Source organism: Rhagoletis pomonella, unplaced genomic scaffold (genome assembly GCF_013731165.1).
Source record: "Rhagoletis pomonella isolate Grant_MI unplaced genomic scaffold, Rhpom_1.0 Rhpom_scaffold_00002, whole genome shotgun sequence".
NCBI classification, from domain to species: domain Eukaryota; kingdom Metazoa; phylum Arthropoda; class Insecta; order Diptera; family Tephritidae; genus Rhagoletis; species Rhagoletis pomonella.
In genome coordinates, this window is record NW_023458556.1 from 35,818,748 (window position 1) to 35,843,080 (window position 24,333).

The 24,333-nt window shown below is 33.9% G+C and overlaps 1 protein-coding gene across 6 annotated transcripts in view; it reads right to left on the reverse strand.

The window, feature by feature from the left end:
• The window catches only part of LOC118733539 (ecotropic viral integration site 5 ortholog), an 18,076-nt gene extending 2,184 nt beyond the window's left edge, over positions 1-15,892 (reverse strand). The window contains exons 1-14 of one of the 6 annotated variants that reach the window (XM_036462966.1): positions 15,207-15,426; positions 14,996-15,128; positions 13,948-14,209; positions 13,682-13,846; positions 13,421-13,615; positions 12,930-13,210; positions 12,739-12,853; positions 12,435-12,488; positions 9,536-10,048; positions 9,320-9,465; positions 9,138-9,255; positions 6,608-6,706; positions 5,590-5,674; positions 3,635-3,711 (exon numbers count right to left, since the gene is read on the reverse strand). In XM_036462966.1, coding sequence (XP_036318859.1) covers positions 5,621-5,674; positions 6,608-6,706; positions 9,138-9,255; positions 9,320-9,465; positions 9,536-10,048; positions 12,435-12,488; positions 12,739-12,853; positions 12,930-13,210; positions 13,421-13,615; positions 13,682-13,846; positions 13,948-14,209; positions 14,996-15,128; positions 15,207-15,426 — 2,355 coding nt within the window. In that variant the 3' untranslated portion in view covers positions 3,635-3,711; positions 5,590-5,620. Of the gene's footprint in view, positions 1-1,105; positions 3,712-5,589; positions 5,675-6,607; positions 6,707-9,137; positions 9,256-9,319; positions 9,466-9,535; positions 10,049-12,434; positions 12,489-12,738; positions 12,854-12,929; positions 13,211-13,420; positions 13,616-13,681; positions 13,847-13,947; positions 14,210-14,995; positions 15,129-15,206 lie in introns of those variants that run through there. The other 5 variants (XM_036462963.1, XM_036462962.1, XM_036462965.1 and 2 more) reach the window with 5 other exon arrangements.
• Positions 15,893-24,333: the final 8,441 nt, after the last annotated feature.

Genomic DNA, 24,333 nt, shown 5'->3' on the forward strand with positions numbered 1-24,333 from the left:
GTCTGTCCGTCTGTCCGTCTGTCCGTCTGTCCGTCTGTCCGTCTGTCTGTCTGTTTGTATGCAATCTAGTCTCTCAGTTTTCGAGATATCCGGATGAAATTTGGAAGGTGGGTGTATTTTTATAATGTATTAATCATTTGTCGGAACCGGAAGAATCGGACTACTATAACATATAGCTCCCATACAACTGATTGTTCAGATATGAGATTTTTCATTATAACTTCGCCATTTATGCAGCTACGAACATGAAATTTTGCAATACTTGCACCCATTATCAACAGAAAACTTACAGTGAAAATTAAAAAGATCGGGTAACTATAACCTATAGCTCCCATACAACTGATTGTTCAGATATGAGATTTTTCGTTATAATTCATCCATTTATGTAGCTAGGACCATGAAATTTCGCGCTGTTTTCACTCATTATCAACAGAAGACTTACCTCGAAAATAATAAAGATCGGGTCACTATAACCTGCAGCCCCCATACAACTGATTGTTCAGATATGAGGTCTTTTATCATAACTCCTCCATTTATGCAGCTAGGAACATGAAATTTCGCACCATTTTCACTCATTATTAACAGAATACTTACAGTGAAAATAACAAGGATCGGATGACTACAACATATATCTTCCATACATCTGATTGTTCAGATATGGGATTTTACTGTAAAACTTCTTTATTTGAATAGCTAAAACCGATAAATTTCGTAAGATATTTTATAAATAATAATACAAAGTCTACTGTGAAAATCGTCAAAATCTATGCTGTATAAGCTTTATCTCCTATAGCACTGATTGTTCAGATACCAGTTTTTGCCATATATCTCCTTTATGTAGGAAACTAAACCCAATAAATTGTGTTACCGGTTTACATACCGATCACATAGCGGTGAAAATCACTTAGATTGGTGTCATATAAAGTATATCTTCCATACCTCTGATTGTTTAGATGCGATTTTTTATATAAGTATGTAACTCCTCTATCGATGTATGCAGATGTATTCAAAAGCAGTAATCTGTCAAACTAAAATTTGCAGATGTTCATGAAAGGTATGAAGCCTTCGGCATAGCCGAAGACAGCGCTGCTCTTACTTGTTTTACATGAAATTCCTTTTTTTCCTATTTTAGCAAAAATCTACGGGGCTATCTATTTTCAACGGCTGTGAAATACAAACCAAACCAACTAAACTTAAAACCAATTTCTTAGAGTCGGTACGGGTTAAGATTTTGCATAGCAATGTGAGCTTGGCACATGCTTAGTCAGGGACGAACAAGCAAAGTTTTTCAAAAGCTAAATAATACTTTTTTGCTGCAAGCTATTATAGCTGTGACAGTTTTCGAAAGTCAAAGATTATTCAACAAAAAAAGTGAATTTTACTAGTTTTTTTTTATCTGAAATAATTTTCTTGCTAGTAGCAAGAAAAATTCTATTGTACATATTATAATTTAAATTTTTGTTGTTTGTTTTTTAATTATGGATCCATTTTCAATTTATAATCATTACCAACTTTCATAAAAGTCGAGAATTCCAATTATATTTCAATATGCGCTTTTGTTCAACAAATTTTCTCTGCATGCTGACTGTATTTGTTGTTTAAAAGTTTATAATTTTCTTAATTTTGGTAGTAGATAATTTAGTTCTTTTTGGCCACGTGCGTTTCCGAAATATACCTGTAATATGTTTGTGTGTATGTATGTACGCTTATATGAAACACTACTGCATTTTGTTTCGTATAGGGATATTCGCTACGTAGAAGTGTCTCCAGTGTACTGTGAAACTTTTGAAACGTTGGCGGGATATAAATATGTATACAAAATAAAGTTTAGAGCTTAATAACAGGTGACAAACTGAAAAATTCCACTTGGTAAAGCAGGTCAGCAGGAGTACTCCTCTGTTCTATTCTCAGAGCGGATTTTGCAGAGTTGGAATATATAAAGAAACACCGTATATCTATTTTGAGGAAGTGACCACTTTACACTTTGCCTGCGGTCCGAAGGAATTACGAGCGCAACTGAGAAACAATGATAGCGCTAGCACATGTGGCGTTCGTTACACATCAGCTCATTATGCAGATGGAGGTCGCTACAAAACCAAATTGATTTCAAGTTGTTTTGAGGCATACATAGCACGCGCGCAATAAATGAAAATAAATTCAATAAGTCATGTGTTGCCGGTGCATAAATTTCTTAAAAATTATTTAGATTCCACCGCAACGAAATTTGTTATGGGAGGGCAAAAAATATAACTCGGCACTTTGCATAAGGATTTCAAGCAAACAAAATTCTTAATTTACGTTGCATGCCAATATACATTTTAACAGCGAGCACTCCTGAAATATCATCTAAGTTATGTATGTATGTATGTATGCTTAATGTGAGTTACTAAAATTTTCTGTCATGATTAATGCCAAAATGGTCTCAACTACTTCTACGTAAGTGTGAGTTGTCTTAGTACATATGTACGTATTCTCCTTATAATGCCCCTCAAAGCTACATATGTGTCATACATAGTCTTTTATAATACCTGTTTAAATAATTTATATAAATTAATGCTACATATGTATGTATGCATATATGTAGGTATGTTAAATTTTTATATAAAAACTTGTTCCAATTTGAGACACATATTTTCGTTTCATATCGTTTCTGCTTATTACATTACCGTGTGCCATAATTTTTTGCAAAAAACATTACTTCATCCCATTTATGATCAGCTAACTCGTCATTTACATACGAACTCTTTTTTTAATACCATTTTTCATTTTCATTCGGATTTACTTATAACTTCAATATTAGCTACACATAAATACAATTACTTTTAAAAACTAGAATTTTTACTTGAATACAGTAACTTGGTAAGTGTACGTTTGCGTGCTGTAGAGAAGCAATCTCAAAAGCGTTAACGCTAAATCTTCAATGCCGAAAGCTGCAAAATTTTAATGAGTGCAAGGTTTAAAAAATATATTTTTCAATATAATTTTACAACTACAATTTTGTAGATACATAAGTTTCAAAGCAACTAAATATTAAGCGTTATTCGACAACAGAGATTTAGCGCTGACCTTTCAAGGATACAAACACACACTTTCATTACATTCCTTATAAATTACAATTATTGCAATAATAATAATAATAATAATAATAATAATAATCAATTGGTATAGTCGCTATAATAAACTACAATAAATAAGTTATTTATATAACTGCTTGCTAGTATGCCAGATAGATACAAGCAGGCAGAAAAAAGTTCAAAATAAAAAACACGCAATAAAAATGATAAAACATAATAAGTTGTATGTAGCTGAAAAGCGCCAAATTCACATGCATAAACTTACCTAAAACTAATAAGCCATTAACATATTTAACTCTTAGTTAATTTTCAATTTGGAATTTACTACTTTTTACGATAATATGTATGTATGTAGCAGTTTTTGTGTGTTTACTTTTCCTATACGGCATGTGCGTCTAATATCCATTTAATATCAGTATGCCAGCTGTGCGATAATGTCTCTGGGAAGAGTATAGAAGCAAGCAGCACTTGTCCCACTCCTCAGCTGCATTGTGTATTATGTTGTTGATAATTCGGCAGCACTCTCACGTCGCATATTCAATTCATTAAAGTCAATCTCGTTGGATTCGATGGATTGTATTGAGGCGCTTCGCAGTTTATTGGTTGGATATTTGCCACGACTTCGTATGGCGGTTAGCTGTAAAGTATGAAAATTAGTGAGTATATTTGAGACGAAGTATATTGTGTACTATTTATACTTCTAATATACATATGTATGTATGTAAATTTTATACACATTTAAGTGCATGCAATACAAAATCCAATTATAATTGTAAGTGCTTAGAATAATTTAAGAAATCAAGGGAGACGGTATATACTTGTCCATAAACCCCACCCAAGGTGCCACATAATTTTGATGCTAATTTGAATTAGATTTTTGTTATTAAATAATCATCAGGATGCTGTAGCATTCCGGATAGGATTTGTAGGATTAAAATTAGACTTATAGTTTTAAAGGTATCAAGGGCGTGACTTTACATTAGGTTCAATCCCGTCTTCTTCGGGCTAAGTCTAGTAAAACTGTCAAAAACTAAAAATTGGCTAGGAGCAATGGAGTAAAAGTACGGGATCGCGAATCTTATAATTATTTTTACGAAATGCGAAATATGGAACGCTTTTTTATATCACGCCATAAGCGAGGGGAGATATGGCGTTCTAGGCCGCTATACCATTTTGTGCTAATGTCCGGAATACCAACTGCACTTGACGTCCGCTACATTAAACAAACATCGCTTGGGATTCGTCGTGCTAATACTATCGAATACAATTTTGACGATTGAAGAAAATTCGGTTTAAAAGCTATTTAAGGCGGTTAAACAGTCGTTGGATTTTACAATAAAATAATTTAACAACAAGAAATATGTATACTTATAATGAAAGTAATTATCATCTTCTAGTGATTATTTTTACTATACTCTTCTACTTGTCTAGTATTTAAAATTGAAAATGTATAGAATATTTTAAATCATTCATGCATGAGTATGGACATAATGGAAACTTAAGCCATAATGAACCATTTTTAATTAACAATCAACAAAACTTGTAAGCAATATATGCTCATGAAACAACAACAAATATATATACACTAGACGACAAATGAAAGTGTACAACTTGTTCTAATATAATATTCACAATTATTTTCATTAACAATTTGTTGCATTATTTTTTTATGAAAATATAATTAATTCTATATTATAAAGCATATTAATCAAAGTTTCACACTTTATATAAAGTTTACAGAAATTCATAAAAATAACATCCAAATTTTCAACTTTTTTTAAGAATTTCTAGAAAATTTTCGAGTATGTAGTTTTGTAACCCATTTAATTTTAGTCCAATGAAGTGCAAGTTTCAACCGGCTACAAATTCGCGTTGATTTTTGGTAATTTTTTTGGAGATGGAAAATTCTCAATAATGAAGTCATTAGACTAAAATTGAATGGGCTACAAAACTGCAACTCGAAATTTTTCTAGAAATTTTGGATAAAAAGTGGAAAATTTGGATAATTTTTTTTTTAAATTTATATAAAGTTTGAAACTTTGATTTATATGGTTTATATTATAGAATGAACTATTTTTTCATAAATAAATAAGGCAAACAATTTTTCATGAAAATAATTGTAAATATTTTATTAGAACAAGGTGTAAACTTCTTTCATTTGTCGCCTAGTGTATCACCTCAAAATTTTTTTGAATTCATATGGAGAAAATGCATGCAGCTTATAAAATAAGTTTATTTGTCGATGGTAATCAGTTATCATGCAAATGCGTACAATGGTAAAATATGTATGCAATTAAGCAGAACAAATGGCATGCAGCGAAAAATATTTTCGACAGTACATTTTTTTTACTAACACGACACTATTTTTTTCTTATTGCGAGCAATGATTTAATTTTTATTTTTTTTTATTTGTAATGCATTTAATGATTAGTTCTGTAGTTGTATAATATTTGATTAAAATGTCGTAAAATGAGCTGTTATTTTGAATTAAGTTGATTGGTTGGTTAGTAATGACCTGATTTTTATATTTTTCATTCTTTGTTTATTTAGCTTATCCACTTCCATGGTTCAGTATCGGGGCTTGTTATTGGCGTGGGATACTAAAAAAATACACACAGTGAGTAATTGATATTGAAATGTGAATTTTTGCATCAAATTTTTTATGTAAACAAAAAAATAATAAAAAATATAAAAAAATACTAAATGGATTACGAAAAGACAAATAAAAAAATATAAAAACGAGGGGAGAATATTCGTGTATTATGTAGACAAAATATAAATCATTGCCTATATGGCGAACGTGATAACGTGTGTATGTATGCATAAAAAACGCTGATAGCAGCGGAAGAACATAGCAGCGCAGAAAAAAAATTTATAAATTAATTTAGATAAACTGAAAGCTTTTTAGAAAATTGTTGTGTGCACAACAAACAAAAGCAGGCATACGGCTGTACAGTTGTACGCGTATATCAATGTGTCTGTGCATGTTTTCAAAATGCTTGCAATGGTTAACTAACTGCTGGCGCAACTCATCCGTGTCGTATGCAATTCCGCTTCCCACAATCGGAAGCACAAAGCCAAACAACCAATGCAAAAGAGTTTATATGCATTTCAGTGTGTGTGTTTGTGTATGTATGAATGTAATAAGTAAAGAATAAACAATAGAAAAAAATTATAATAATCAAACAATTCTAACCGCGCACAATAGGCTTTGCAATGGTGAACTTAGGCAGAGCGTGAACGTTCGTCCTCCCACATTGTAGTGAATATTTTTCATTTATTTTTTTTTCAAATAACTCGTGCCTCTAACAAGCAAAAGAAAATAAGTATAGATATATCTTGTTAGTCGTGTATAATGAGCACGCAGCCATGTGAATGACATTCATGAAATTATGAATTGTTCACCAATTTTCGATTTGCATAAGTTTTAATTTATTTACAGCAGAATTGATTAAAAAAAATCAAAATTTTTAATTTTAGAAGAATCGTTTTCGTTTGAAATATCCATATTGCTGGTTTATGTAGCAACTCACCTCTGCTTTAAGATCAGCCAGACGATCCTGCAGGTCACGCACTTTGTCAGATTCATCTAAATTGGAACGTAGTTCACCTTCAGCTAAGATTTCCGAATTCTGTGAAAGTGTTTAAAGTAAAGGGTAGAACGTCGAGAGATAATTAATTAATTAAAATGCAGTTACATATGTATAAGTAGATGCTGTTTCACGAAAAAATATATATTAAAACTTAAATGTTAGGTTATAAATAAATTTTGGTAGGAAATTATAAATACACCTCATTTCCTATGCAGAGATGACTGTTTAGACTTAAAAAGGTTTTGTAAAAAATTTTCAAAAACAACTCTTTGAGGCATGGTATCTATACTTTTTTCGCGGTTTTATAAGGATAAATGAAAATCAACACCCATAGAAAGATGCATTTCAATGAAAAACGAAGACTATCCAGATATGGGTGATTCTATAAGTAAAACAAATTCGACTTTGTAAACAGGTGGCAACCTATTTAAAAGTATTTTCAGACTAAAATCGTTTGGCATTTTGATACATATTTCAATTAACTGATGAATTAAGTCGAAATTGATTTATTAAGCACATGGCAACTCTCCTAAATACAGTTCAAAAATAAAATATTTTCAAACCCATTTTGATTGATATCCATCTTTTGACAATCCATTTAACTTATTCAATAATTTGAATTTACTTTTTTCAACGGGCGGAAACGCTCTTCTGGCACCCTAAAAAAATTATAAATGTTCAATTTAAAGATTTCTTAACACTCGTTCGTTTGATACCCATATTTCAAAATTTCGTGTAACTTATGTATAATTAAACTAAATACGACTTTCAAACCAGGAGGCAACCGTTTTCAAAATTATTTTCGAACTAAAATTTCATTCGTATGACATTGTTATAAATATTTCAATCAAATGGTGTTGAATCTGATTTTTTAAACACGTGGCAACCCTCCTAAATATAGTTCTGAAGTAAAGGATTTTAAGTAATTCATTTAAATTTTTAACTTTTTTAATTTAACCTCTTAAATTGGGGCAACCTTCAAACATCAAAAATTATCTAAATTGTCAAACTAAAGATTGCTTAAAACTCTTTCATTTAGCATCAATTTTTAATATTTCATATAACTTGGGTATAAAATAATTTAATCCGCATTCTCAATCAGGTGGCAACCCTCTTCAAAATATTTCCAAACTATTACCTTCTTAAACCTCTTTTGTCTGACACCCATAAAGTAACACCTTATTAATTTACAAAATTCCTTTAATTAATAAAATGAAATAGATTTTTTAAACATGTGGTAACCCTGTTACACGTAGTTCAGATATAAAGCCTTTTCAAAACCATTTCGGTTGATACCCATATTGTAACAATTAATTTAAGCTTTTAAATAATTTCAGCTTCATTTCTTAACAGGTGGCACATCTTTTCTAAACAGTAGAACCTTATTCAACATTCGCATCCCAAGCCCTTTAAGTTGACACCTCACTTTTGAAAATCGAATGAAAGGAGCGGATCTGAGGGGATTGATTATTAAACCATTTGATTTGAATTATTTAACAGGTGGCAACTCTTCTCGAACCTAATGCACATCTACAGCACAAGCCCTTTAATTTGAGACCTCATTTCATATGTATAGATAGATATAGATAGAAAATAGATTAACTCTTACACATCCCAGAAGATAATTGAGGTAGGTATTCTTAAGTAAAACCATTCTAAGAGGCCCACCCAAGAAGGGCTGAAAAAAGTGATCCTTGCATGCTTTCTAGAAGGGATTATTCATTTAAAATTCACGCGAATGCATAAATTAACATTACAAATGAATTTCAATAAACATAAAGCAAATATAAATAAACCGTAAGCAAATACTCAAAGATGTATGATTTTTATAAATTAAAGAAGCAACTTTCTCCTCCAAAAAGCCTTCTGAAGCACATCCTAAAAGGCCTTCTAAAGCACGCCATTCTGGAAGGCCTTCCATGGATGGTGAAAGAAGAAGCCCTTCAATTTGTGCCACTCCATATAAAAACGAAAGGAAAAAGAAATAGAGTGGAAGGCCTCTTGAATCTCAGGAAGGCCTTTCGGAAGGGCTTTTAACTCCTAAAATTATCTACTGGGATATGTTAGCGTTTCGCCGAGCTTCGCCTCTGATTTGTGGCGTGCCATTGCCTGCCGAGGGGCGACCGATGTTAAGAAAAAAACTTTTTTTCTATGTTTTTTGTGATGTTGCTTTGACCAAGGCTTGAACCCAGGCCCTGTGGAGTGGAAGAGCGCATTGGGAACCACTGCACCACAGCGGCCGCTTATAAAGCGGTTATCAGAATGATTAGCAAAGTCTGGTTTAATGATTGATAATGGGAGCAATGCGGTCGGCGTATTGTGAAACATCACGTAAAACTGTGTCAATACTAGTAGATATTACAAAAGTATGCCGGCAAACCTACGAACCCGTTACAAGGTCACTTTGTGATAACGACGAAAGCGCTAGTACTATCGGGAGACGCGTAGATTAAAATAAACAATTTCTTACCTTCGTTTCCAATCGTGATATTTCCTGCTTCAGCTCGGCAACAGTTTGGCTTTGCTCAGTAAATTTGATTTTAACATTCATCAGCTCATCTTTCATGCGAGATTCCAGATCAGAGTATCTAAAAGTCAATTAAAACACAATTAATTAAACACATAAAGTAATATAACAACAACAATAACTACCTATGCTGCTGTTCGCGCGCCTTATTGGCCATTTCCTTTTCGCGACTGACTGCCTGCTCTAGCTGTTCGCGCAGTTTCTTAGTCTCTTCATCCTGGCGACGCAGCTGATTTGTCGAAACCTGCACTTGCGTTTCGAGTTCCATAACCTAATGCGATAGAGGCATTAATACCCATTAGGAAGGGTGCATAAATTAATTACTTTCATCTACGCCTTACCTTCAAGCGCAACTCCTTCAACTCGGTGAGTGTTTCCATTTCACGTATACGCGTGGTCATCAACTCCTCTTCCAGACGCTGCGTATGCTCATTTGATTTGGAAGTGTCAAAGAAATTTGTTAGCAATTTCTTTGGCGTCGAATCCACGGGCTGTTGACTATGGTCATTTTTGTTTTCTTGCAGTTGACGTTGCCATTGAGTGCTCAACTCTTGCACACGTTGTTTGAGATCCTTCAGTGAGAGGCTAGCCTCAGCCTCACGCAATTTACTGGCAATTAGTTCGTCTTGCAAATGTGCAACCGAATTGTCGGGCGTGGTTTCACGTAATGTTTTCTTATCTTCTTCGAGTTCTTCAATTTTCGATTTGAGATTACGTATTTGATCTTCACTCTCGGCGAGACTTTGACGCACTTTGACTAACTCTTCGAGTAGACATGAGACCATTTCGTCGCGCTGCTTAAGCGCTTCCTCTTTCACGCATAATTCATCAATGGATGATTGACGTGAATTGTTCTGCGAGTTTTGCAAGTTGAAAAGGGGTGGAGAAAAAGAAAGAAATTTAAGGTTATGTTTTTAGATTAATGAAGGCACTATTCTAAGTGAACAAACATGCAGCGTGCTAGTTAATGTCAGTATATACATTCTGTTTTTCAATAGCATATTAGACAACGAGCTAGGCATGCAATTTTTAAAGCAATAGCATCAATTAAAATAGTTTTTATTCATAAGAACATTTAGAATGAAAACAGTGTTGCCATTTGTGACGACGCCACGCCTATTTTTTCAAAATTTTATAATAAGCAATTGTTATTATTTTCCGAAAGTAGCGTTGTATGGAAGTTGTGAGTAGTTATAATCCAATTTTACTCATTTTCAGTACGAAGTTACTATATAGCCAACATAGAACGTGGCCGTGGTTTTTCCCCGATTTTAGAAAATTTCATCAACTTGTTTAATAAGACCGAAAAGCGATAGCTGGACCAAGTTTGGTAGATATTAATAAAGTGAGATGCATATATCTCATTATAAGTGGGCGGTGCCACGCCATTTTCAAAAAAATTTGTTAGGTCGGTGTTATACAGAATTTTTTTGGCTAACTGTTGTTGCAGCAAACTTGGAGAGCGAGAGTTTCACAACTCTCACAGCAAACTAAATTTGATAGCCAAACTGCTGAAAAATTAGTGTTGCCAACTAAATTTTTACTGTGAGAGCTTCAAAGCTTAGGGCACAGTTAATTGCCTATGAAATATTATAATATAATATTAATTTTTGCCCGATATGTACATCTAAAATTTTCATTTCGTGTTAGTAGGTGCGTTCGTTTAAAATCCCCAACAGAAACCAACCAACTGCCAAATTCCGGCGAAATGTCATCTGTTCGCTCACAAGAGAGAAATATCCAAAATAGTACGCGAACAGAAAATTTGCAGAAACTTGCAAGTTAGACGAACAGCTGATATAATTTTTGTTTACATACAAAAGTGTAAAATTTAAAACGTACGAAAAGTCATCGCAAAGTGTTATACTGACACAGTTTATTGATTAAACAAATAACTACTTATTTCTTACAAGTTTAATTTGTCGCATTTTGTAATTTTTATCTTCCAAACCATCAAATTAAATTTTGTGATTTGCGTAAATGCCAACCAGCTGTTTTTGATCAGCTGTTTCCCTGTTGGCAAATTGCTGTTGGCAAAAATTTTTCCAACAGAAACTAACAGCTTCCCCTCAAAATGAAATGTCACTTTGCTCTCTCAATTTCCCCTACTTTGCAAGTTTTTTGCGTACGCGAACGCAAAAACCTGTAAGTTTTGGTTAAACATGAACAATTAACAGCTACGCGAACGAACCTAGTAATGTTTGCCAAACAAAACGAGCCCTAGCCGCCAAAAAAACGTAAGCGCCATTTACTCGAAATTTTTATTTTGATGCAGAAATGCATCTGAAAAAAATTTTGCTTACGGTTTTTTGGCGGTTAGGGCTCGAAAAGTTTGTCTGCACAACACCGACCTAATATTTTCTGATTGTCGAAAGGTCCAGCAAGAATTATCCATCACTCAAATATCAGAGAGTAAGAAAAACATCTCTCAAATTCTCTCTCAAATAGAGAAACTTCCAAATTTCTGCAGGACGGAAAATTTTTAGGCATCTGCAGGTTTCTTTGGTGCTCACGGTGACATTTCAATTATAATAAATTTGTATAGGATTCTTTCGGGCGGACAAAAAAACAGACTTTCTGGCTTTGCTCAACAAACGTTTCAAAATGGCAAAGTTTTTTCTAGCAAGAATTTCCAGCTCCCCCATTCAAGATAACTATCACTTTGCCCTCTCAATTCGCCCTTGCATGCAAACTGTTTGGTCTGCACGAACGCGATCTGACAAAAATCATAATTCGTACAAATAATTTCCTCGACGAATAATTTTTGTTCCTCATTAGGACGAGATCGCGCGGACTATTTTCTAGGTGAGTTCGAGAAAACTGTCAAACTGCCAGAAGTAGAAGCAGAATGATAAATATTCAAATTTTAACTAATTAAAATACATCTATTTTGATAACAGAAAGAAATACAATTAAATTTCCCACTTATATGCATTTTCGCACTAAATTAGTTTTTCCTTAAAGCTACTCAGAATATGCTATTGCAATTTCAGAGTAGCTCACGAAGCTGCAACAACGAGAACTTATTGAAGTCACAGTACCAACCAGCAAACTATTTTGAAAGTTTGAACTTTAACTTGAATACATATCAGCATTTATACTACTTTCTAAAATTAGTCTTTACAATAGGCAATCAGGCAATATATGTTAGTTCTATTTTTGTTAAAATATTTAAATATTAGTAGAGAAAGAGCATGCATTTAAGCAGTTAACAGAAAAAAGGATTGAATAAACATTAACCTTTGTTTCCTTCACCGGCGGCTGCGCATTACTTACGCTATCGATTGATACATTCTGTTTTGAGTAGGCAAGAATTGTGCGTAAGTTTTATTGTGAATTTGGATTTGTATTTTTTTTTTTTTTAATAATATTAAAACAGTAGTATTGTTTTATTTTGGGTTAAACACCAAGAAACCGAAATAAAAAAGAAAATGATATAATAATTAGAGTTTAATCATAATTCCAGTTCGATTAGCAACGATTTTTATGATTAGGCACAATATGATAAATGATTAAAGAAGAGTGTTAAACAAAGCAAACTTACATTTTCTTGTAAACGTAAACTTAAGCCACGCACTTCCTCATTTGCATTTTCCAGTTGATGTGACACTTCGAGATAGGAGCGACGCAATTGCATGAGCTCCGTTTGAATAGCGTAACTGTATTTAAAAAAACATAGCGTAACTGTGTATAAAAAACAGGAAACGAATGTTTGTTTAAAATGCATATACCGACCTAGTTTCCTCCTCTTCGGCACGTGAGACCTGCCCGCGCACCAGACGATCGGCCAGTTCAGCGCTCTCAGCCTCTAGCAGCTCATTGCGTTGTTTCAATAGACGATTCTCACGTCGTAAACGACGCAACTCAACCATTTCTTCCTGCTCCTTCTTCTTTAAGTCTTGATATTCCTTTTCCATTTTCTTCATACGTTTTGTATTGATCTTGATGGAATAGGCTAAATTGAAGAAAGCCTCCGCATCGGCTTCAACACGACCGGGTAGCTCTTTTTGGAAGAACTTGAAAATGAGAAAAAAATTGCAGTAATAAATTGTGATAAACAAAATTAAGTTAGATTTACAGAAATAAATTATATTAAAAGCGAGTGTTGACTTTGCAAATAATACATTAAAAAAAGAAAGTTCGTTCAACTTCCTACGGGCGTTTATTTAACCTACTTGCGAAAACCGCACTTATTTGACTATTTTTTAAATACTACTATCAATTACCTTCAGCATTGCCTCCATATCCAAACACAACAATGTTTCTTTGCCGAGCAGTAGTAACGCAAGCGCTACCTTAAATATAAACTCCATGCCTTCGCTAAGGAATACGTCCATTATGCGACAACTTAGATTGAGATTGAGTGTAGTGGTATACAGTGTGAGAAACCAGCTGGAAGCGTACATAGTGGTTTGGAAACCCTGCAAGGAAAAGTTGTCGAGGTTATTGAAAATGTTAAATAAAAAATTATTATTAGTTACTATTACCTGCTGCTGGAAGTGTATGTGCATTTCCGGTATCTGCTCCTGTACCAAATTTTCCAATTGATACATACACAGACCCAACTCCGACATTGACGGCTTGAACATGTCGCGCATGCGATGTTGTTGCATAATTTGCACGAGCACAGCAAAAGCCTCCTCCTCGGGCATCTAGAAAAGTTAATACATAATATATAAAAAATACTTTGATCTCTATTGAATTTGGAAATACTATTTTCACTCTTTGTATCATTCCTTTAACCGGCACCCACCTGCATCAAAAGCAATCCCACGATGAAACCCGAACCCTGACAGTAGCCGACTTCGCGATCATGCAACGAATAGGCTTTGATCACATTGAAAAGCGCTTCTTGACCTGGGCCATCTTTCTCTTTGAAAAAATCGACTTCGGGATAAGTGCGTGCAATATCGCGTCTGATTACCTTCTCGCATGCCGAGGTGGCCTTAATGTAGTCGGCATATTGTTTTTTATCCGTATCAGATGCGCCGCATAGTTGCTGCCAAACAATGGCGCTGAAATAAAATAGAAGGCAAATTATTATAGTGCAGGAAAGTAAAGGGTATTTAAGTGAAAGATTTCCCTGGTCGTTCAATATCGACGCAAAAGAATAATTAGGATATTTCAAAAACGAGTTCTCTTTTTGAATGGCAGACACTATTAACCGTGACTGGCTCATTTAGGGATCCCGGAGACATCCAGGAAACAAAACAAGGATTTGACAAACTATTCACGTATAATTTGGATTTCAACTTCATGACCACGGTACATATACCACAGTAAATTTCTACCAACAACGGATAAGTGGTTCGGACCAGGAAGCCAAGGTTTCGTTCGTTACAAATAAGAGGACGAAGGCGAAGTCAAGTACGAAGGATTACAAAAACAAATACAGAAGCGAATGAATGGACTACAAAACTGTATACTCAAAAAATTCTAGCATTTCTGAGAAAAAAATTTTAAGCTTGGGTTTATATGGGTTTTCTTAGAGAATAAAGAGTGTTTTAATTGAAGATTCTTAAAAATAAATAAGTAAACACAAGTGGCAAACAATATCACTTTAAAAAGGCTGTGCTATTGATATGACCGATACCGTATATGGAAAACTTCAAAGCCCCAGCGCCACAGTTAAATATTAACCGATTCTAAGATAAAAAAATACAGGTATCCTTATTTTCCACTTTCTATAATTGTAGCGGCGGCAGCAAGAAGATTCCAAAAGGTAGATTCTCTTGTATAAGGCCCAAAAGGACCACCCTAATATACAGATATTTTGCAAATAGATATGTAGCAAGGCTTACCGGAAGTGATGCGGTATGCCGCGTCGAACCAAATCGCGTACACATGGATTTTTACGCTTCAGTGCACCCTCCCAATCGCTCAGTATAGTCGCCCATTGCGTCCAAACATCTTCCTCAGCATTCGAATTGCCAGCTAAGCAAAAAATAAAAAAATTATAATAATAAGCTCCAATTTGTAAACTTTAAAAATCATATTCCATATTTTACTTACACTTACTTGAATTCAGACTTATTTGACTTGTGTCCGAATTTTTGCGACTATGCGTTGAATGTAACGAGTTGAGACTTTTCGCATCGCTCTCGATGAGCTTGTTAGCTGCCTCTAATTTGGCTAAAAGATCCATTTCTGATGATGGTAAATTCTCCTCAGCAGCACACTTAACATCCATTTTTTTGCTACTCTCCTGTTGGGTAGCAGTGGTAAGGGTCATTGCCGCCGCCACTATGTTGCACTGTGTTGGAAATCAGTAAATGAAATGCGAAGACGAAGAGAAATGCCTGTGGTGGTGATGCTTATTCAACTTCTCAAATGCCACCCTTAGCTTAGTTGCGTTGGAAGTGTATAATAGCGAAAATGGCTGCTACCGCTTTACAAATGGCTTCTTTACGCTTTAGAGGGTTTTAATGATGATGATGATTAGCGTATATGCAGATTACTGACCCTGAAGCGGACAATGACGTTACGGTTGATGATGCTGGATCGGCGAGCTGATGTCGTCGTTGCCGCTGCTGTTGTCGTTATGGACCTTTGGCGCAAGTTGTGTAACAACAACAACAGCACCGAATTCTGATTTATATACGCCGTTTTGGTGATACTTCTTTTAAAGTTGACGTTGACGAATTATAAATCACTGCCATGGAATGACTGACGTCTGTGCGGGCATTACGCAATTCTGAAATTAAGAAAAGGAGAAATGCTTTAGAGTATTTAAAGTTGCGTTTCCTCATACTATATAGAGAGAAATTTCATGAACATTTCAAACTAAATTTACTGAAAAACTGATTTCTAGCTCGAAACATAAACTCTAGAAAAATGTACTTCATTGCCTGTTCTTACTTTTCATCACATGAATTTTTATTTAAGCCCAAATTCATCCATGTTTTATTAATATCACTATCACTTGCGCTATCAGATCCGAATCAGCCGGTAGTTTTCGTTGCAATGACAGCATCGACGTTATTCGACAAACCATTGCCCTAATTTTGAAAGGAGAGCCAGAAAAATATGTTCTAAATTACCGTAACTTATATAAATAAGCAATTTCAAAAGCACAATGCAGCCCCTTATCAACAACGTATGACCCAAATCGTTCCAACATTTATTTGGACAGTGTTTACTAGCGCCTAATGGCGCAGCACTGCCCTGCCTCACTTAAGCCAGCAGACTTTTTTATGTCAAATACCTATGTACATTAGACTGTACCACCTTACAACCAAACGAAAAAAAGTTCTCCGTACATCCCTTAGTCTGAAGTATTTTTGCAAGACAATTAAAAAAAAAATATAAAAATAAAAAATCACCAATAAGATTTTCTTAAATAGTTCTACTAGCATAATCAAAATTCTTCCTTAGCAAAGGTGATGAATTTTGATGAGTTTTAATTTACTGACATTAGGGTGATAAAAACATAGATGTATACTACATATAATAAAATTTTAACAGGCAGATGTCTGTACATTATAGATTTTAAAGATTGCTTTACTGGATCAATAGAAGCTAAATCAACAATTCTTAGAATTTTTTGTCTGTCTGTCTGTCTGTTCGTCTGTATGTGTGTTTGTAAGCGCATCACTCGAAAACTAATGCATGGAATTGCTTGCAGTTTTCACCGATGCATTGTAGAGGTCTAACTTAAAATATAGCGAAAAAAAGAATGCGAGAATTGCCACCTGTATGAAAATTGCAGTTTAAGGAAATTGATAAGATAAAAAAAAATATTGTAATAAACGCCTGTCGAAGAAAGACGTTTAAGAAGACTTACAGCCGAAAAATTTTTGTGGAAGGTTGCCACCTATTTGAAAGAGGTTTGAAAAAGTTTACTGCCGAAAATATTTTTGAGGAGGGTTGCCACATGATTAAAAAGTTTTATTCAACTTTTTTGATAACACTAATGAAATATTACAATACAGGTATTAAACTAAAGAGGTTTAAGAATGTTTACTGTTGAAGCGGATTGCCACCTTCTCACTTCATAAAGCTCTTTAAATCTATTTTATTTTTTATGAATGAGACCATATGAGTTTCGAGAGGGAGTAACAACACAAAAAAAAAATAGAATATTTGCTGGGCTGGCATAAAAAAAATCTCCTCGAGACAAAACAGATCCGACTATGAATGCCGCAGATATAACGAAAAATGTAAAAAGGCGACCCCAAAAGACGTTCGGCCGAAAAAAAAAGTTTCGAAATTGCCTTGGAAAAATACTTAAGACTCAGGGGCGTACGGCGAACTTTTTATTCCGGTGCGGTCTAATATCCATACATTCATATACATATATATACGATTCAGCCTTGACCATAAAAGATACTCATATAAACATACATACATAAGCAACAAAAAAAGGAAGCAAATATAATAACATATACGGAAGAAATAGAAACAATCCACAAATAAAAGATTATACAAATAAAACCGAACAGAAGATACAATTGACGTGCTGCGGAAAAAAACGTTTCAAGGAATAAAAAATTAGGCCAAATTAGGCAGTATTGCTGGCAGCAAACTTATACACTTAATCATGTCCATACATACATACATACATCTTATAAATACATATTGATCAGCACATTTAGTAACAGTCATTTCTTAATGTAGGTCAAGTAAGTTGGGTTATTTGGTATGCATAAATATGTATGTAAATAATAGAACTGGAGTAATTTTTAGTAGATTTACTAGATTCAGATTCTTAATGATAATAGAACTAGGAGCGTGCCACCAGATATGCACCCTTGTGGTCAGCTGATTAAGTTAAGTGACATTTTGACCAGTTTTGACTATTTTTATTTTTTTGCTTATTATGCGCAACAATTACTTTTATATTGAAGAAAATGCCTAGCACCGTCAGCAAAAAAAAATTACTAAAAAAAAAATTTGCACTTTAACCCACTAAAATTTAATAAGCTATGTATAAACCTGCATATCTAAAAATTCTGAATAAAAGGTTTAAAATTTTTTTTAAATATTTGTAAGAAGTTTGAAATGTAGATTTATGTGATGCTGGTTATGTATAAGAAAATTATAAACATTAAATAAACAAAAGAAAACTAGCCAAAACTGGGCAAAATATCACTTAACTTAATTGGTTGACCACAATTGCATGTACACATAACAGCACAGAATACCATAACATAACTTACATAGCATAGCATAGCTTAACGTATCATATTATTGCGTAATATAACAGCATAACATAACATAACATAGCATGGCATAACAAAACATAACATAGCATGGCATAACAAAACATAATAGAACAGGGAACGGATTTTTAGGACCTAAAAACCTATAAAAAAGGCAAAATAAAATAACGAAATAGGCTAGAAAAGGCAAAATAAAAAAGTGAAATATGCCGGAAAAAGGACTAGAAATCGCAAAAAAGGCAAAAGCAGGGCCTAAAAAAGACAAAAACCCAAAAATAATCAAAAAATACATTTATTTTAGAAATTTTTATATTAACAGTAAGAAGAGAAAAACTATGAATTAGTTTCATTATATGAAACATTTTTACTTAGAATCTTTGACTATTTTCTCCTTTTAAGTTTTTAAATCGCAAAATTTTAGTCTCTATAGTTGCAGTAACATTGAACCACAAGATGTACTTTGAAGTTTTCTGCCAGCATTTTCATTCGATATTCGCGAAGAAAAGCCAAGAAAGTACTAAAGGTGCGCTCGACGTGAGTTGATACAAGTGGCGCCCAATCTAAATATGGAACGGAAATGGAAATAAGGAATAAAGGCTTTTTCCCTGCTCTTTACAATTAAAAGTAGAAAAGGTAAATATCTTAAAAAATGCAAAAAAGGCAACATCAAATGTGTATATATGGAAACAAGAAAAGCCAAATCGTGGACATTCTTAATCGAATATACTCTATCTCTTTAGCAGAAAAAAGGCAATTTCCATAAAATCCGTTCCCTGGTCATAACGTAGATAATAGAGGTGACTTATATGATTTTTTTCCATAGACGTTAATAACCCACGTCACAACATCATAGATACTAGCCGTGCTCAGTTCAGCCAGACTGTAAAAAGTCCAGCAGCACAACAAATTATGTATATGTAACAGAGGGAGTTCCATACCCCCACGTGAATTGGAGTGTTAATGACCGCATCTGGGAGAACGTTATTAAAGGCGCCTTAAATGTCCAGGGATACTTCTAGTGCGAATTCATTGACACTTTCTAGCACATCGAGGAAGAAAGAAGTAAGGGTTACCGGTCGAAAATCGTTTGGCATGTGAGGTTTTCCCCCTTTGTAATAAACACAAATTGCACTTTGCTCCATCCCTTGGGTATGAAATTTAATTTCGGACACGTTTTATAGATCATAAGTAACAACGGGCATAGAGTGCCAAATGCTGATAGAACCTACCTAGAGTTTTGTAGGGTTGGCATCTATAAATTTCGAACATTTCAGCGGGCAGTCAAAGGTAATCACGGAGAATTCAGGTGCCACATTACAACTCGGGAAGTGTGCACTTAGTTGTGGATCTAGCATTTTACCGAGAGATGAGGTTCAGTCGCTATTGGGCTTCTGGAATGTATATCGCAGAAGGCGTGTTCTTCGTCAGAACTTTTCTCAAGTGATTGCCTACCGACTGTTTCTCTATGCCATATGCTATCGCAGAAACTCGTTTGATTTGAATTATTGAAACCCAAAGCCTCCAAGCAGGAAAACAGCTGTCGATAAAAAAAAATTACACCTACATTCGGTAATAAGTTTTTTTTTAGTCTAACTGGAATAATCCTTAGCAAAAGTTTAATGATTTTTGAAAAGCTTTAATTTGCTGGCATTAGGGTGGTGCTTTAAGAACTGATATCTGGTGAGTAAGTACAAAAACGGTGTATTTGAGGTCAATGGAGTCTGGAACAAAAACAATTCTCTGCTCGAAACAATAACATCGATATATCGTCGCCCGTATGGCAGAAACATGAATGAAAATTTTGGGAAATCAAGTTTGAAAGTTTTTTTTACGAGAATTAACTCTGCATTCATGCAATTCAAATTGTAAAATACATATTTGGTTTCCGTGTACGCATGGTATTCTGGGCTTTGGTGTAACATAGAATATCCAAAGGTTAATCAAGACAACCCAATAACTCAAAACTGATAAATTTGCACATTCATGTTTCTGGCAGAAGAATGCTGAAATATAAAGTAAAATATATAAAGGCAACCTATGTTCAGCCAAAAAAAAAAATTTTTAGTTTTAAATTACCTTGCAAAAGCACTTCAGATTCGAGGATGTACGGTGAACTTTTTTGGTATTTCCGTCTAGCTGCACCAAAAATATATGAGTTATGAACTTTAAATGTAATTCGTTTTTTTTTCAGCAATTACGAAACATAAGTAGGTACTTAAAACTGGTTTTGATTTATTGTTTACTTTGAGTCAACGCACTTTTTTATAATAATAGCTTTTAATTATAATTTTTGTGATTTCTTTGAACTTTTGATGACTAAATACTTTCACCACTCACTTCTTTAACAAAAGAAAAAAGTTTTCCATGAACAAAAGGCGCAATATAAATTTGCGCGAATGCAACGTACTCACTTTTTATAATTCACGCCGTTGGTTAATAACTTTGGTTAAAATCCAAAACAAAAAAGAAAACACATTAACTGAACAAATACAAAAACAAATTTAAGTAGTACTTGAATGCCATCATTGCCAAATGTCTATTGAAATCACTACTCTCTACTCATTGTGGCATACTTTTTTGGTGTATTTTCACATTTTTCTTTCACAGTTTCATTAATTGTTACCAACAGAATAGATCAGATAACAAAAAAACAATGTCGCAGCGGCGAAAACCCGATAAATTTAATTTTACGCAAAAATACAGGAAAAACTTTGGTCAATTCAAGTTTATTGTGGCAGCAAGTTGGCTATATCAGTCCAGTCGGCAAATAACCAAACAACTAGCCAACCAATCAATCGGTTGGTCAATCAATCTTTGGCGGAGACGGAAGACGTAATGGTGGCGGTTCAGTGTAAGCAGCTGACTACAAACTGCGATGCGATGAGTGCCAACAAGGCAAAGCAACGAAAACTCAAACAACAACAAACTTGATGAACGAAGTTAAAAATGAAGCAATAATAGAAAACCAAAAAAATAATAACAAAGAAATGTAGAGAATGTAGCAGAGAGAAGGGGCCAATTGTAGAAACTCTCCCAGACATCGACAAAACATATTCAACAGAAATTTCGTGCGTATTAGCTACGAGTATTACGCCCATAAATAGCATTAATCTCATGAGAGTAGTAATTATTAATAACAAAAACAACAAAACATGAGCATATCACGTTCAGAAGCTAAATGAAATGTCACAGCTCCCACACCTGACACTACTTGGTTGCTCTAAACAAAATTCAGTTAATAAACACCAAAAAAAAACCCATAGTATTGTTGAAATCGTTGTATTTAAATACAAACAAGCTTTTGTTGATGTGTATTGGTGTATTTTTTGTTTTGCTGTTTTTTTTTTTTGAAATTTTAAGCTTTGTTTTTGTTACTTGCTCTGGTGTTTATTGTTATTGCACTCAACTCGAGTCTAATTGCAACATTTATATGCTTGTGGCAGGGAGCGTTCGAGAGTAATTTAAATAAATACTAAAATACGTTGCGACTTTTTACCTAACCGTATTTTCGAATGACTTTGAAAACAATAAAAATATATTGTATTACGCAAGCTGAGCGCGATCAATTTGAACAGGTGAGCGAGAGAGCGAGTGTTGGTGTGAGAGTGAGCGCTACCCAGAGTTTAAACGTCAAGTGAACAATTCACAAATTAACGTATTGACATTTTTTTATTTGCTAACTAATTCAAATGCCCTTATAATTACGATGTTTAATTATATATTTGTGAGTAAGATACATATTTTGGATGCAAAATGTTAAGTGATTGAGTATAAAGAGAGTAGACTCCGGCCAGTCTCCATGGCGAACTTACTATTGGCCATTAATTAAGTACGAATACAATTGCAAATAATTTATTCGTTCATAGACTATGTTGCCACATAAGACAGTGTAAATTTTTATTTGGGGTATTCACACCTGCCTGGTTATCGGGTTATCTGATTAAAAATTATTTTGTTTTTGTAAACTGAGTAAAAAATATAACCAAATAAACTAAGATTAAGATTAAGGTATTGTTCCATTATTATGTATAAAAATACGCACATAATATTGTAAGCTTTACTTTAGTCGCGCGTGGAATCCACGCACAATTTTTTTTTTTCGTTTAAATGTAGTTTGCTATTTTATCAAAGTTATTTATCGAATCCCTTAAACTATTTGTATCTTCTTACAATAAATGAGCATATCTTTGTATGTGTATTAGGGTGCATCACACTCCATACAAAAAAAAGGTACTATTTTTCCATCGGGACTATAAATTTTGTTTTATGTTTTAAGACTTCCGCAGAAATATTTCGGGAAAATATTAAGATTTACGTGAGCTAAACACATTTGAAAAGACTTCCAAAAATGTAGTTGTCTATAAATACAATTGATTTTTAAACGACTTCAAAATAAGGAGGAAGGTTATCAATTCGTCGGAATATTTTTAATGCGTGTTACCGATATCTTTGGACAAGGCGAAACGTTTACGATAATTCTGTTTTTTTTTTTTATCGGAAAGGGTTTAGTTCATTGGATCATGAAGAGTCTAACGGTACTCATGAAATTGTATATGAACATCAGTTGATAGAAGAGTTTAAGCTTAAATGGGCTGCATAAAAAGTTTACAAATTGTATCAACCGAATCAAAATACATAATGAAATTTTTCGTGTTATTTCCAAATCGGTCTAGCACAAGTGAGTCTTAATATTTTGCCGAAATATTTTGGCGGAAGTATAGTATATTTTGTATAAAAATTTTTTTTTTTTTATTAAATACACTTTTCACATCGTAAATATTGTGCATTTATGCCAGTGACAATATATAGCCGCATTCATCTCATTGTCGTCCGTAACTCTTTTTTAATTATGAAAAAAGCAAAAAGTTACACTCCGGACTGTAAGGTGGTTGACACATTTCTGTTAATCCAACCGTTTTTTGAGGCATCTCTCGCAACCCGAGTGGTGTGCACAAGCACGTTTTTTTTCAGAAACTTGCGCCCGCGCCAGCTTTACACATCTCTTCTGTATGTCTGCGTTATGTGTCTGACCCACGAAACTAGCATAAATAGTACTAGCCGCTAAATCTAGTCGCAATTGATTAATAAATAAAATTCCCTTGCTATCATTGAAAATTAAAGCCACGATCTTTGACGAAGACTTTTCCATTATGAATCTCTTTTGTAGCTTTTGTCCCCTTTTTATCCACAGCATCAACTTTGGGTTGAAATCCACTACATACTGACGCATCTAGGTTTCATCGATTGACAAAATGTGATTGCAAACCATAAGTCAAAAGAATTTGAACTTTGATATGAAGTCATATCTATGTTAAGGTTTATATGTATAAATGAGTTTGTAAAAATGGGCGTGGCACATCCGATAGGCGTGGAATTTTTAATCAGCCATAACTTCGGAACCATAAGTCACATGAACTTGAAATTTGGTATGCAAACATATCTATGGTAGGTACTTATAGTAGGCTATATATATATATGAGTTTGTAAAAGGGGGCGTGGCACCTCCCATAGGCGTGGAGTTTTGTTTCAGCTATAACTTCGGAGACATACATCGCTTGAATTTGAAAACTGATATGAAGTCATATCTATGGTAGATGCTTAAGTTAAGGTTTATATAAATGAGTTTGTTTAAAGACGTGGGGTGAAACCCGCGGGTAAAAGCTAGTAGTTTATATTATTAGAATGTGCCTCATTACGCTATTTTTAGCAAGAAATTTTAGAAAAATTATTTTCATACAAATTTTGAAAACATTTGGTTGGGTAAAATTATTTTTCTCTTATTCTTTGACGAGATTTTCTCTAATATACTCTGTATCGATAGGAGAGGGGTCTTTTTTTACTTAGAATTTTAATAGGGTTGTCACCTGTCTAAAAGACTATAAGATCCGCACCGTTCGTTGGATTACAAAAAGTGAGGTGTCAAATGAAAGGGATTTACCTCAACAAAAGTACTAATGTTTTATTTTTTGAATAGGGTT